General features: G+C 34.7%; 1 protein-coding gene across 3 annotated transcripts; it reads right to left on the minus strand.

The window, feature by feature from the left end:
• Positions 1 to 56: 56 nt before the first annotated feature.
• LOC140985603 (protein FLX-like 3) lies at positions 57 to 12,665 on the minus strand. Of its 3 annotated transcripts, XR_012176803.1 has the most exons (8): positions 12,529 to 12,642; positions 12,316 to 12,377; positions 8,637 to 9,174; positions 8,375 to 8,520; positions 7,115 to 7,197; positions 6,825 to 7,010; positions 3,566 to 3,619; positions 57 to 431 (listed from the first exon to the last, which is right to left on the minus strand). XR_012176803.1 is itself a non-coding variant. In XM_073453464.1 (5 exons), exons 2-5 carry the CDS (start codon positions 9,161 to 9,163, stop codon positions 6,927 to 6,929), a joined length of 840 nt encoding a protein of 279 aa, XP_073309565.1. In that variant the 5' UTR covers positions 9,164 to 9,174; positions 12,529 to 12,665; the 3' UTR covers positions 5,547 to 6,926. The 3 variants fall into 3 exon arrangements, 1 of the variants encoding a protein (XP_073309565.1); XR_012176802.1 differs by lacking the exon at positions 12,316 to 12,377 and having other exon boundaries at positions 12,529 to 12,665; XM_073453464.1 differs by lacking the exons at positions 57 to 431; positions 3,566 to 3,619; positions 12,316 to 12,377 and having other exon boundaries at positions 5,547 to 7,010; positions 12,529 to 12,665.
• Positions 12,666 to 13,654: the final 989 nt, after the last annotated feature.

Consider the following 13,654-nt stretch of genomic DNA (forward strand, 5'->3'; position numbering starts at 1 on the left):
TTCATAATCAATACATAACGTGTGACAAGTTTCCTTCGGTTTTTAACATACGTAACACACATCAATCTGCTTCGAATTTTCATAAAGTACCGAAGAGTATTTTCAAATGGAGTTTTGATCAGGAAACATTCTTTTCTTCGCGGAAGGCACAAAATATTGGCATGGAAAAAGTTGAGGTTCAAAAATTACAAAAAGAAGGCGATTTACCGCATCCGACGAAGAAACTTAAAAGTAAAAAAATATCAAGCTTCTTCTCGCGGAGAACTCTATGGGCCGTCTGCCCATCAGCTCCTGGTAGCTGCACCGGGGAACTTCTCCGGCGTATTGCCAACCATTGGATTGTAGTAATAAGCCGTTTTCTTCATTTCTCAGCACCAGTTTCACAAATTGAAAGTAGAATTTGTAGTTAAACGGTAGGTGCTAGGCGAAATCTGCATAAAGAAAGCAATTAGAAATTTAGAATTGCCAACAAAAAAATAATAATAAAATAAAAAGAAATAGATTATCCTTTATTTGGGACGAGGGCCAAAATCAAGACAAGTAGGGGAAGATCAAATATNAAAATACACTAAAGCAACACTGCCCGTGCACCGCGACTAAAATTTGAAGTTTGCCCCTGACCAATACCACTAGTGGATAATGGCACATATACCACCCTTTGTGAAAACCTAAAAAATAGAATACCCTGTATTAAATTAATGATCTTTCACACCGTGTTTTGAAAAATGAGGCACAAAACCCCTGGCATATTCAGTCGTGCTTGTATGCACTTTGTAAGTAAATATTTGGGTTTCAAAGTGTACAAAGTACATATAAATACAGCTGAATATGCCAGCAATTTTACATCTCATTTTTTAAAACAAGGTAGGGGGTGTTGTGCTGGCGGTATATTAAATTACCCTGCTAGCGTCCATAATAAACAAATAAGGCAGGCTTTTGACAAGGTAGAGAAAAGAAGTTTCGTGCTAGTGCCACGCTGCGACAAAGTTAACTAAAGATGCCCGATATTGAAAAAAAAGAAAGAAAAGGAATTTGGGTTGAAAACCCCAACAGATCAAAACACTCGTATCAACAAAATTTCTATGGCTTTCTTCTATTCAATTATTCATTCAGCACATAATGACGGCATCTCGAATTACGAGAATTTAACCAAATTATGTCACTTTGGTTAATTCAGGGTGTCCCTAACAAGTAATCTAAACGACCAAGCTGCTCGCAAGCTATTCGGAATTTTGCTCGATGACAAGCTCATTCTTTTAATCTTATCGAGCCGACCCAAACTCGAACATAAGGATATTTGGCTCGTGAGAGTTCAAGCTCGGCTCGTTCACTGTTCGCAAACATGTTAGTGTATATGTGTCGCAAGCTCAAGCTTGAGTTCGGCACGTTTATCTGTTTCGAGCTTGGCTCGTCTACATAATCGTGAATATGCTTGTCTACATGACTCGTGAGCTCGAGCTCGGCTCATTCGCTGAGTTCACAAATCAAATTATTAGTTTTAATGCATTTGTAAGGATATGATTATTTGAAAACAAGACCTTGTTGAAAGAAGAAGATTTACACTACTTAACCACGATTGTTTTTTAAATTTAATTTACAGATCACTATACTAAAATGTTCATTAAAACACATAAAATAACATGACAGAACATAAAACAAATACACCAAGTTATTCTTCTCTCCCTCCAAAATTTAAACCACTAGCCAGGTTTAGTAAATCTATAAATTATTATACTAAAATATTATTTTTAAAAAAACATAATTATACATAAAACTCAACAAAACATATCAACGACTTCATTTAAAAACACTGAACCATTAAAATAATATGAGCTTGCACTACTAAGCCGATTGCAATTTTGAATAAAATTGTATATATTATGCCAAAACATTCTTTTAAAAACTAGCATAATAAATAAATAAAATATAATCTAAATCTTATAACGGCATTGCCGCATGGGCATATCTAAAAATATTAATTAAATAATTATATATAATCAAGAAAATTCATAGAATAATAATATAATTTTATAGGTTTATAGTAATAAAAATAAACTTATCAATAATCAAATAAATTGTAAAATCAAATCTTAGTATGATATGAACCATTTACAGTAAATTACATGAAATTGATAAATTTGCTACAACTAAGAAATGTTCATCGATGTACTGAGTTTTCGTTTTTTTAGTCGTAGGTTGGTCGTTTTGGTCAAATATGAATGAATTTACCCTATTCTGTCTTAATTTAGAATTAGTTTATAGATATACAATAAATAATATACATTTTATTGTATCTCGAGCTCGATTCTATCTTTAACGAGCTACTATCAAGCTCAAACGTGAGCTCAATTGTATGCTTGACGAGCTCGAAAACGAACCCGCTTAACAAGCTTAGCTCAAGCCAAACTCGTTAAACATAATAAATGAGTTATTAACAAATCGAGCTCAAGCTATTCAAGAGCTTTGTAATTTCAAAACGAGTCGAGCTCGAACCTCGTGATAAAAGCTCGATTCGAGTCATAGTTGTCAAAGGCGAGCGCCTCTCGCCTATGGCGAGGACCTTGCGCCTGAGACCCCCAGGCGCAATGATTCATTAAGGCAAGCCCAGGCACTCACCTGGACTAGCCTTGGAAGTTGTGATTTTTCTTTTTTTTACTTGTCTAAGGCAAAAAGCCCAAACCCTAGCAACCCAACGTCGGAATCAGAAGAAGAGAGCTCTGAACAGAAGAACGAAGTGAGAGCATCTATATCCAAAACAACCAGAAAAAGAATGATTTCACATCTTTAGGATGAAGAGAAAGAAAAAATTGATGTTGATCAAGAAAATGATGAAGACCAAGAAGAATACAAGTCCGAAAGTTCTTGGGACTCTGATAATTCGATGGAAGAAGATGAACTTTATTTGGATGATTGAAGACTTTTAATCATGTTACAAATTACCATGAACTTATTAATTATTTTTTGTTTTGTGTGAAACCGTGACTTAATTATCTCATATATTAATATATTTATTCCAAGATAAATACATTTTTAAAAAAATTTAAAAATGTGAGCCTTGCTTCAGTAAGGTGTGTGACTCGCCTTGCGCCTCAGGCTCCATGGCCCTTGTGCGGCTTGGTACGCCTTGCGCTCTTGACAACTATGATTCGAGCTCAAGTCTATATATATCTTAAACGAGCCGAGCTCGAGCCTGATATTGTTCAGCTCGATTTGGTTCATTTACATCCCTATCCTAACAGAATTTTAGTGTGTCAAATTAGAATAACAAAAAATTTGACATGTATTCATGTGCCCACAGTGGGTGACTGAAGGAGTCTGGAGAATTCTCAATGCAGACACATCTGAATCACATGCATAGACCCACATAAATTTGTACTTCCTAAGTATCAATACATGATTTTATTTCCATTATTTTTATTGACTTTCCAGATCAAACAAAACATCGCAAGACTTATTTTTTTAGAATAGAAACATTCATAAAGCCAGATAAAATAAAACACCAATCAACGATCAAAGAAACTCAGTTTGCAACCATTATTTTGGAACCTATGGTCAAAACATGTACCTGGTCCAATTACCACATCTTTCAGGAGAATTTCGATAAAAGCAATTTCCCAATCTGCAAGATGAGCAAACAGAAAGAGTAAATATGTGTTAGAGAAAACGATGACATTAATAAAACTAAAGGTGAGACTTCATAAAAACATAACAAGAAAACTTATAGCCAAAACAACCATTTGATATCCTTGAATAGCACTAGTAATTCGATAAAGTAATCAAAACAGAAAGCAAGAGCCAAGTCGATAATCCTAAAGAAAATCACCGAAGTATCCACAACAGAGACAGACATGGCTGGACGCAATGAAATATTACCCTTGATTCGCCTAGGGAATTCGGAATTCAAACACTAACTTTGGTAATACCTCCAAAAAAAATATATTCCTTCTTGGCCAACTTTCTAATAGATTATAATCCAATCACCGTAGATGATTATGTCCCAAGTCATCCCAAAACAAGCAACAACAATGGAAATGTGTGGATTGCTTAACCTGGTATTGTGGCCTGCTTACTTGTCTCCGCTAAAAATGTTAAGAGAAACAACATTACACCACCAAGATTGCTTTAACATAATATTCCTATGGATAATTACCTCCCGAAATTCATTAGATCACTGCATATAAAGACTTCTCCAAAGCCCAAACTCTAATCAATCTGTCCCCCTCCAATGGTGGCTGGAACAAGCATGTAATAGAAGACCAACTTAAAGGCCACTAGCACCAAATTATAAATTCAACAAGTGATAATAATAAAAATAGGGTCGTAACCTACAATAACTTCATGCACGGTATCTTATTGCAGCGTTGAGAACATCATTCGATTCAATCCATATTAATCTCCTTTCTATCGACTATGAGATAGAGTTTTCATTGTCTCAAAGGATACTTCCCAGGAGAGAATTGGTTCTATAATTTCTTTTAAACTGTACAAGCAGAAACCTCTGAATAACCAGATTGGTGAAAATCACACAGATGGTCAGCCAATAACATATCTGCCGATAATATAGATGATGAGGCCAATTGATTACATGATGAAATGTTGCATGGGGACGTTCTAATTCAGTTCACCTATCCAAACATATCACAACTTAGTGGAATAGATATCCCATGTTAACACACCAAACCAGCTCAGATATTTTCTCATATTTCCTAGCTCCAAAAACCTAAGATCGCATTTCCTGGAGAACCACGGCAAAGCCGCTTACTATCTCCTTGCCTTTCTGTTTTTTTGGGAATCTTGGAATTGAAAATAACAAGAGAGAAAGGGAGCCAGAGCGAAACAACCATATAATTTGGAAAAACGGTAATACTATACCTGCACTCAACTATCAAACTTCTCAATTACATTCAGCATGATGAAAATGTTAAGCATTATATTAAATCAGATCAGGACAAATAATTCAAGAAGTCCTTACGCAGTCTTGATTAAGAGAAGGCAACTGTATGAGCCAGTGACGGGAAGGGGAAGGGGAAGCACCCGAGCATAATTATATAGATATAAATTACAAACTAGTCATGACACATTACCTATTTAACAGGAGGATACTTGCCTATGTAGTGAAGCCAGCTTCATCATACAGCAGCCATCACCACTTCTTCTTTCAGTTGTTCCACGATCATGGTGACTTATACGGCACCTTGTTTACCACAGAGATAGCAAAAGCTACTCGACTACATAGAAAGAATTCAGGGAAACACAAAAAATGGCAACTAAATGGGAACTTCTTGCTCATTTGCAAGGTGCTACTATTGCTGAAGTCTGGACAGGCCGAAAGATGAAACGACGAGTCAAATAAATAAGAACAGATTCGACACTTGCAGCAGTAAGCCTATATAGGCAGTTCCTAGGTGCTCCTTCAAAGAAAATGAAGTGAACTTTCCAACTTCCAGTGACCAAAATTATGACTAAACCATGAAAATATTTCATTTCCCAGCTTCTCAGATGTCACAAAACAAGCTCTCTGGATGAGCCCTATAAAAATTCTAATAGCAGCACCATATCAATACAACAGTCGCACAGGTAACTCCAGCGCAAGATATTTGACCTAAACTAGTATTGCACAACCTTCCAGAGATTTCTTTGCAGCATATCGGCGAAACAATGAAATAATCATTCCTAAACACAGTTTTTACCGACATATAACAGAAACTCATTCTCATTCACAGCGAATATCTTACCATAACACGCCCAAAACAAAATTAAGACAAGATCTTGGTGGTCAAAGTTCAGTTGTGGATCGAGATCACAAAGGCAGCGGCAATTTTTCAGTGGTAACTGGAGTCTTTAATCCATGACGTTAAAAAATATCACAAACCTCAATATTTGCATAAGTTTACTCAATCGGATATGCTGCTATAAAGATGACATCAGATCTGCCGACATGCATCTCTGTCTTAACAAAGACCAAATCCAAGCTCCTATGCCAATGAAAAGTAGCACACATCACATTCTAACTGGTCAGATACAGAAATATGATCTCCATTAGATCCTCTCGGGGCATTCAAATGAAAATTTTTATTATTATATATTTGGTTTAACGGCAACCTTCTAGGTGAACTATCTATCCACTACAACTTGAAAAGATACCGCATATCAAATTAACTCTTACGAAGCATCTAAGGACATTCTAATTCAACATATTTCCCCGAGAAGCCAAACAAGCAACTGACTCCTTATGTTAAGATCACGCCATGGCCGCATCTTTCGTGTAATTCAAAACAGACTAAATATGGAGAAAAGTCATCAATAGCTCGAAAGGAACCTCCACCAACATTACAATGTTTGGCTTTTTCACATAACCAAATTCACTACAAAAAGCATAAAGTACATCGTCTGCAGTACATTTTCACCACCAAACCATTTCAACTCCATTCGAGCGACCTCTGGATGGAAAACTCTCCCTCAACCATAAAATCACACCTCTTCTCTCAAAACTGCCTAACTTCAACGAGAAATCCACCCTGCAGCTTCATCAATCGTACATCTAATCTAGAAACCAACCAACAAGATGCAGAGATGATTTTTTTTTAAGAGGATGTATATATGATTTAATGACGTAATGATTTGATAAAAAGTAACAGAAACAGCGAAACCACAAATTTAAGGCAAAAACAAGCCAAGGCAGCATGAAAATGCTATTGAGCGGAATTATAGTCATATAAAGACAGATGATAGCATAAGATAAAAGATAAAAGTGTTAATCTCCTAATAAAGGTAAGTAAAGGCATAAACATATATATAATTAGGCTACTGGTCTTAGTACGCACAAATTCATGAAATCACACTCTCTTTCACTTTACTATTGGGCTTCAGAAAACAAGACTCTTGATTTGAGCTCCCAAGAGGTTTCCTTCACATCCATCCACATCTCAACGTCGAGTCATCCGCGGTTTTTCAAGGCCACCCCAGGAAGCAGAACCTGATCCATATGGACCGGCCTTATTTATAGCACCCTGTAACAAAACAGTAAAGGTCAAAAAACAAAATAGCTCCTCACACAAAATGTCTCAAGTGAAAAAGAATGAAAATCTGGTGTATTTGATAATTAAATCTAAACCTGATGAATCCCATATCCATTGTCGTAAGGAGTAGGAAAGGTAGAACTGGGATTGCCGAACTCCATCATTCCAAACGGTCCCCCTTAACAGCCAGATAGGCAAAATCAAGATGATGAATATAACAGCATAAGCACGATAATAAGTTAAATTTTGAATAAATCGTAGAGGATGGATTGATAAAAGGAGAGGATGATTTTCAAGAATACAAAAACTAAAAAAAAAAAAAATAGATATATGCTTGCTGTCAAAAGGAATTTAAGCCCTTTCCAAATCAATAACAGTCATGCTAGAAAATTTCATTTAGCCTAGTTGATGTAATAGAGGTCTGCCCACCACTAATAACAAACAAAACAATTAGCTGAATAGGGAACAGATGATAAAAATTGCAGTCCAAAGGTGGTGGTAGGCAATCATTTACACCATTCACTGATATTACACCATAGAACATTCAAGCTTGCAGACACATGACCAAAAGTAACTTTTGGGATAAACCATCTGCATGTTATTGGTATATTTATTGCTGTCCTACTATCATATAAATGAACTTAAGAATAAGGAACATGCAAGTAAACAATAATCTATTATCCACAAATTCTGGGTCAAATTAAGCAAATGTAATTAGTACCAAAAGACACATTAGGAACCCAAATTAAGCAATTCGTTAAAGTCATGAACCTCCAGCAAACGGAAGACTTTTCAGTATTACCAAGTTGCAGTTTAGAGGTTAACAAGACTAAATAACTTGAAATTTTTGATCAACGACATGGTGAAGTTTGCATTTTTAAATTCAGAAAGGAAAATAATAAGGAAAAGCACCCAGTAACATTGGAATATAAGTACAAGATAGCAAACGACAAACAAACAGAAAAGTCTCATTTCTCCTAAAGAAGTCTAAAGTATATGACTCATTCCAAAACCATTACAACAATGTACAGAGTAAATGAAGAAAATATATGAAAAAAATATATGTTGAATTCTGAACCAACAGATACAATACAACTCTGTAACATAAAATGTACTCACTATCCAGTCATAGAATAAAATAAACTGTGAACTGGAAAGGAGATGGGCATTTCTATGTAGCAAGTTAGCAGTGGACCACAACTAGTATCAAAAACCATTATCAAATTTCAATACATTCGTTTCACAAGAGGAAAACAAGAAGAGAGACTGGAAAGTTTTCACAATTTTCATTTAAAATAAGTGTCATGCGAAGGATGAAAAAGCCTTGCAAAAACATGACATGAAAAAGTATCCACCTGAACTCCAAGATCTAGCACCAGAATTTGCCAGCTCAGAACGAAGCTTTTCAACATCACGTGCCATTGTGACCATGTTCTTTTCCATCGCCTGTCTCTGTTCTCTCAGCTCAATGTTTGCATTCTTTTCGTAATCAATGGCATTTCTAAACATCAATGGCACTTGATTAAGGTCCGAAAATATCATGAAGACATAAAAAAATTCCTAACAAAAAGAGGTGAAAAAACTTTTATAGAAATATGAAAAATTGCGAGACGAAACTTAGCGCGCAACAGTTCCTGATGCAGTCCATCGATCTCAGTCCTCAAAACAGGAATGTGACGGTTATCACCTTGCAGCTTTGCGAGTTCTTGAGAGAGGGAATGAACCTTCGCAGACAAATCTTGCTTAATGGTGCTCAGTCTCTGAACTTCAGCTCGAAGTTGTGCTGCTTCACTTTTTAGAGGCTCGGTTGCACGAAGATCGGCCTTCAGCTTCATACTCCTTTCCGTAAGCTCCCTAGATTGCAGGTCTTGTTCAGTGTGAATATCAGCAATGGCAAGATTCATGCGGCGGACCTCTTCCTTAGCAGCAGTTAGCTCTCGTTCTAAAGAAATTCGATCCTCAAAAAGTCTGCGGTTTTCACCCAGAAGTCTGCGAAGCTCAACATGTTGAATTTCAAGTTCTTCCTCTAACAGAGCAGGATGAGGAGGAACTGGCCGGGCCAAAGGTACTCGAACAACAGGTCCTTCTGGGGGATATCCACGCCTGTGATCAAATGATTCACGAGCACGATTTCTTCCTGCCATCTCAACTTAGACTGCAAAGAGACATGTATTCGTGAGATTGGGACAAAAAGAAATCACACAGATAACAAGTTCCAAAGGCAAAGATAAAACTTAGTTCAGCAACATGCTAACAACACTACAAGATCATGCTGCACTCCGCACTAAGTTTAAGAGTGTTGGTGCTTCAGTCAAATAATGAGAGGTAAAAACAACTTTTTGAAGGGAGGCAGTCCCCTTATCAAAGATCCTTCTGGACACACGATCATGCCATTAAATAAAATAAAATAACTTGTCACTAGGAATCAGTTGATTTAATCAAAACTTTTGTGTATATTAAGATGGATGTGCGGCAAAACGGGTAAGGATAGATTAGGAATGAAAAGAGTATTAAGTATTTAGGTGTAGTCCCCATAGAGAATAAAATTAGGGACATATGTCTAACATGATTTGGTCATATGAAGAGATCAAACAAGGCCCCAATCTGACATATCTTAGATTGACAGGTTAATAGAAAGAGTAGATGAAATAATAGGTCATTAAAAACTTAGATAAAAGTGGTTAAGTAGGGTATCTTGATTTAAGAGATGACACGTGGGTAAATTTAAAAAACTAATATCTATGATGAACGGGAAGGCAAAATCATATTGTTTCGTTTCAACCACATCGCACATTGCAACAAAGCAACGAGCAGATCCATAATTTCACATAATTACATTTCCACATCTTCTAGGAGAAAACTAATATCTATGATGAACGGGAAGGCAAAATCATATTGTTTCGTTTCAACCACATCGCACATTGCAACAAAGCAACGAGCAGATCCATAATTTCAAATAATTACATTTCCACATCTTCTAGGAGAAAGTATCGACCTCAACAGTTTGACTCACTATCTGACTAAACTAATCAAAGCACAAGGTTGATACTCATGGGTATGTTTGGAAGTTACAGTGTTTTTCAGTTTCTTGTCTGTGCTCAGAGGAACAACGTTTTTTGTTTTCGAGAAACAACTAAATATGTGTCTCTTATGAAGTAAAAAGTTTTCACCCAAAGATAGAAACAATTTACGTTCTGGAGTACTCCCACACACTTTTCGATATCAAAACACTAAAAAGGTAATAGACCAACGGGAGATCACTTTTATGTGTATGTGATTATATTAATTAACATTCTAATAAATAAATCAAAAATAACACTCATAAAACATTTTTTAGTTAATGCAATAATATAAAGAAAAACAATCAATGTACATTAAATAACAAAAACAAAAATGACTAAAAAAAAGTTGTTCTGTAGGATACACAACATAGTTATTACCATTTAATTAAAATAACATTCAAAATATTTGTGATATTACAACTACAAATTATATTGAAATAATTCTTAACTTTACCAGGATGATTTCTAAATATAGTTATTCACATTGTTTCAAATTTATGTCTAAATTGTTTTTGCTTTGCATCGTTCACAATATCCTATTAATTATAAACTTAATAATGTATGAGTGAGCTTAAAAAAATATTATTTTGTTTACAATGAAGATGAAAAAACGTTAATTATATCATTGAAACAAATGAAAAACACCAACAGAACACAAACAAAAACAGTTGACTATTTAAGGTTATGCTAATACATACTGTGAATCCAGAAACAGGTAACACAACTGATATTAAACCTAGAAATTAACATCAGTTTGCCTGAACAAATTGTAAGCATGATGGTAAAGGCAGCTAATAAGTGTTATGCAATTAAATATCTGCTTGTCTTTACACATTGTAAGCATATGACAGTGAGGACAGCTGTTAAAAAAAATTCATGCAACGTGCCACACTCTAAGCAAGTTGAAACACCCAATCATCTTGAAGAATCTGCACAATGCAGAACGGTGGTAAATACACATGGTTTTTATCTTTAAAGAGAACGATCAACCTCAAAATCAAGTATAACGCGCAGCGCGCTGGGAACGTTGACTATCTCATAGAGAGTCAGTGGTGATCACTGCGATTTGTTTAGACACAAATGCCAAGACAAAGCATACGATCAATATATAAGACAGCATTCGCCTTCTTCGGAACTGAATTTATTAGAACTACATTTATTCAAACAGAGAACCAAACCAACCATTTATAGCTTTCCCAATTTATTATTTTTGGTATTCAAGGACCGGAGGATGGATTGGTTTTCATGTAAGTACAACACACATGGACCAAATGACAATATTATGCCATAAATATCAGTATTACTAGCACTGCTAACAATTTAACCATAAAAAAATGGTCACAAATTTCCCCAAATAGATCCAACAAATGACATTTTTGTTCAAACTTCAGCCAAATAGAACACATGTCGAAAACAAAAATGAAGCGATTCCAAGGAACATATAAAAAAAAACCCGTAAATTCATCGACCCACAATTGACAACTCTAATTTTTAAAGTTAGAGTGACCCATTCTAAGCTGTTTTACCCCAATTTAAGAAAAAAACAACTAACTCCGATTTAAAGTATAAAAAACGAGTCCATGCACTTCTTTCCAATTTTGTTATCTCCGATAAAAGTGAGAGCCAATTAATAACCACCCCTTTTGAGAAATATCACTTGTGAGGTATTGAATGTTACGAAAACAAACATAGAAGCAAAAATCACAACAACACTGAGAATCATAAATAGTAACAAACTCTGACGAAGTTCTAATAACACCACCACAAATACGAAATGGAATGAGATCCCAATCAAATTATTAGTGCTCCGTCTACCACTAAAAACACAGTACAGTATATCCTAGATGGGGTAGCCAATAACAGCTGACGGAAAAAAGTAACAACATTAAGTTTACATAGAAAACAGAATGCAGAATCAACAACCTAAAATCCAAACAAACACATAAAAACCCATGCAATATGTGGAAGTATCAACAGTCAAATACAAACCCGTGATAAAAATAAATGTCACTTTCATTAGTTACGAAACCATAGATCAATCACCAACCCAAAACCCAGTTAAATTATCAGGAGAACAATAATCAATCCGCGTAATTTTGCATGTTTGATCAAAACAAAAAAAACAAATAAATAACGCATATAGAGCATAAACCATAACCTAAGAAAACCAAAATCACCAGATACTAAATCTAAGAATAATAAACAACAAATGGATATAAAGATGTTCAGAGTACATGATCTTGATGATCTCATTCAACAATTCCCCCAAATTTAGAGCCTCGGACATATGATTCGCCTACAAAATAACTACTTTAGGGAAAAACAAGAACAAAACAGTCGAACAATCATCTAGGTCTTTACATAACCATTGAACCTAACATCACCCATGAACCTCCTCCAAATAATTGAAAATCGAGCGAAAAATATGACTGGATTGAATTTCACACCTTTCACGTGAGAAGCGGTAACTCTCTCTCGGTGGAGAGGAAAATAATTTGAGGGTTATTTATCTAGGGTTTGACGACAAAAATTAATGCTTTGGACAAACGTTCTACGCTGCCTCAGAAACGACACCGTCTTCTGTCAAAAGTTGGAGTAACTACGATTACAAGTAGGATTAGGGGACATATGGGCCAACGAGCCAGGCTACAAATTTGGGCCGACCCAACTTGTAAAATTTTTTTTTGGTTATGTTTTTATTTTAATTTTAAAAATTTAAGGATTATGTTACAGATGAAGGGTTGCAAATAATTATTGAGATAAAATTTTCATTTTATCATATTATCAACTATTCGAACTTTGTGAATGTACTATATAAATAGAAGTTCATGATACTCTCGAAGAAGCACAATATTTAGATTGATATTGATGCTCTCGAATTGACACGAATTTTAATATTTATAGTTTTATATTAATGCTCAGAAGTAGCAGAATATTGAGATTTAATATTGATGCTCTTGAAATATTTATATTGATAATATTGACAAATCAACGAATAAAATATAAAGATATAAGATTTATCAATATATAATAAAAATATTGAGCTTCCAAGATTTGTCAAAATTCTTGAAAATTTTTATCGGTCTAGCAACAATATTTATCTAAGATATAAAGTTTGTCAATATCCAAGAAGAATATTGATTGAATGCAAATTAAAAATATGTTTACTTTTATGTACATATATAGTTGTGTATCATTTTCATGATTAATATTGAATACACTTATTTGTTTTATATCGTAACATTCAAAGATTGTTGATATATAATCAAATATTTGTCAATATTCTTGAAAATTATCGATCTAAGATCACAGCGATCTATCGATATCTATGAAGAATATTGATATAAAATCTAACATTATTATATATGTTGGGTTTCAGAATGTTAACAATCTTGAATTTGATGATAACAAAACTTGTTATTGTATTTATAATATATTTACTCAAGTGTGTAGTTTGCTTATTCAAGTTTGAAATTTCGGATGCTCAAATCCGAAATCAGCAAAGCTGAAAATCTGGAAAATATAAGTTTTTTTTAATGATATCTCAGAGCTCGACGATTCAAATGACCAACC

This window comes from Primulina huaijiensis, chromosome 10 (genome assembly GCF_012295235.1).
Source record: "Primulina huaijiensis isolate GDHJ02 chromosome 10, ASM1229523v2, whole genome shotgun sequence".
Taxonomy (NCBI): domain Eukaryota; kingdom Viridiplantae; phylum Streptophyta; class Magnoliopsida; order Lamiales; family Gesneriaceae; genus Primulina; species Primulina huaijiensis.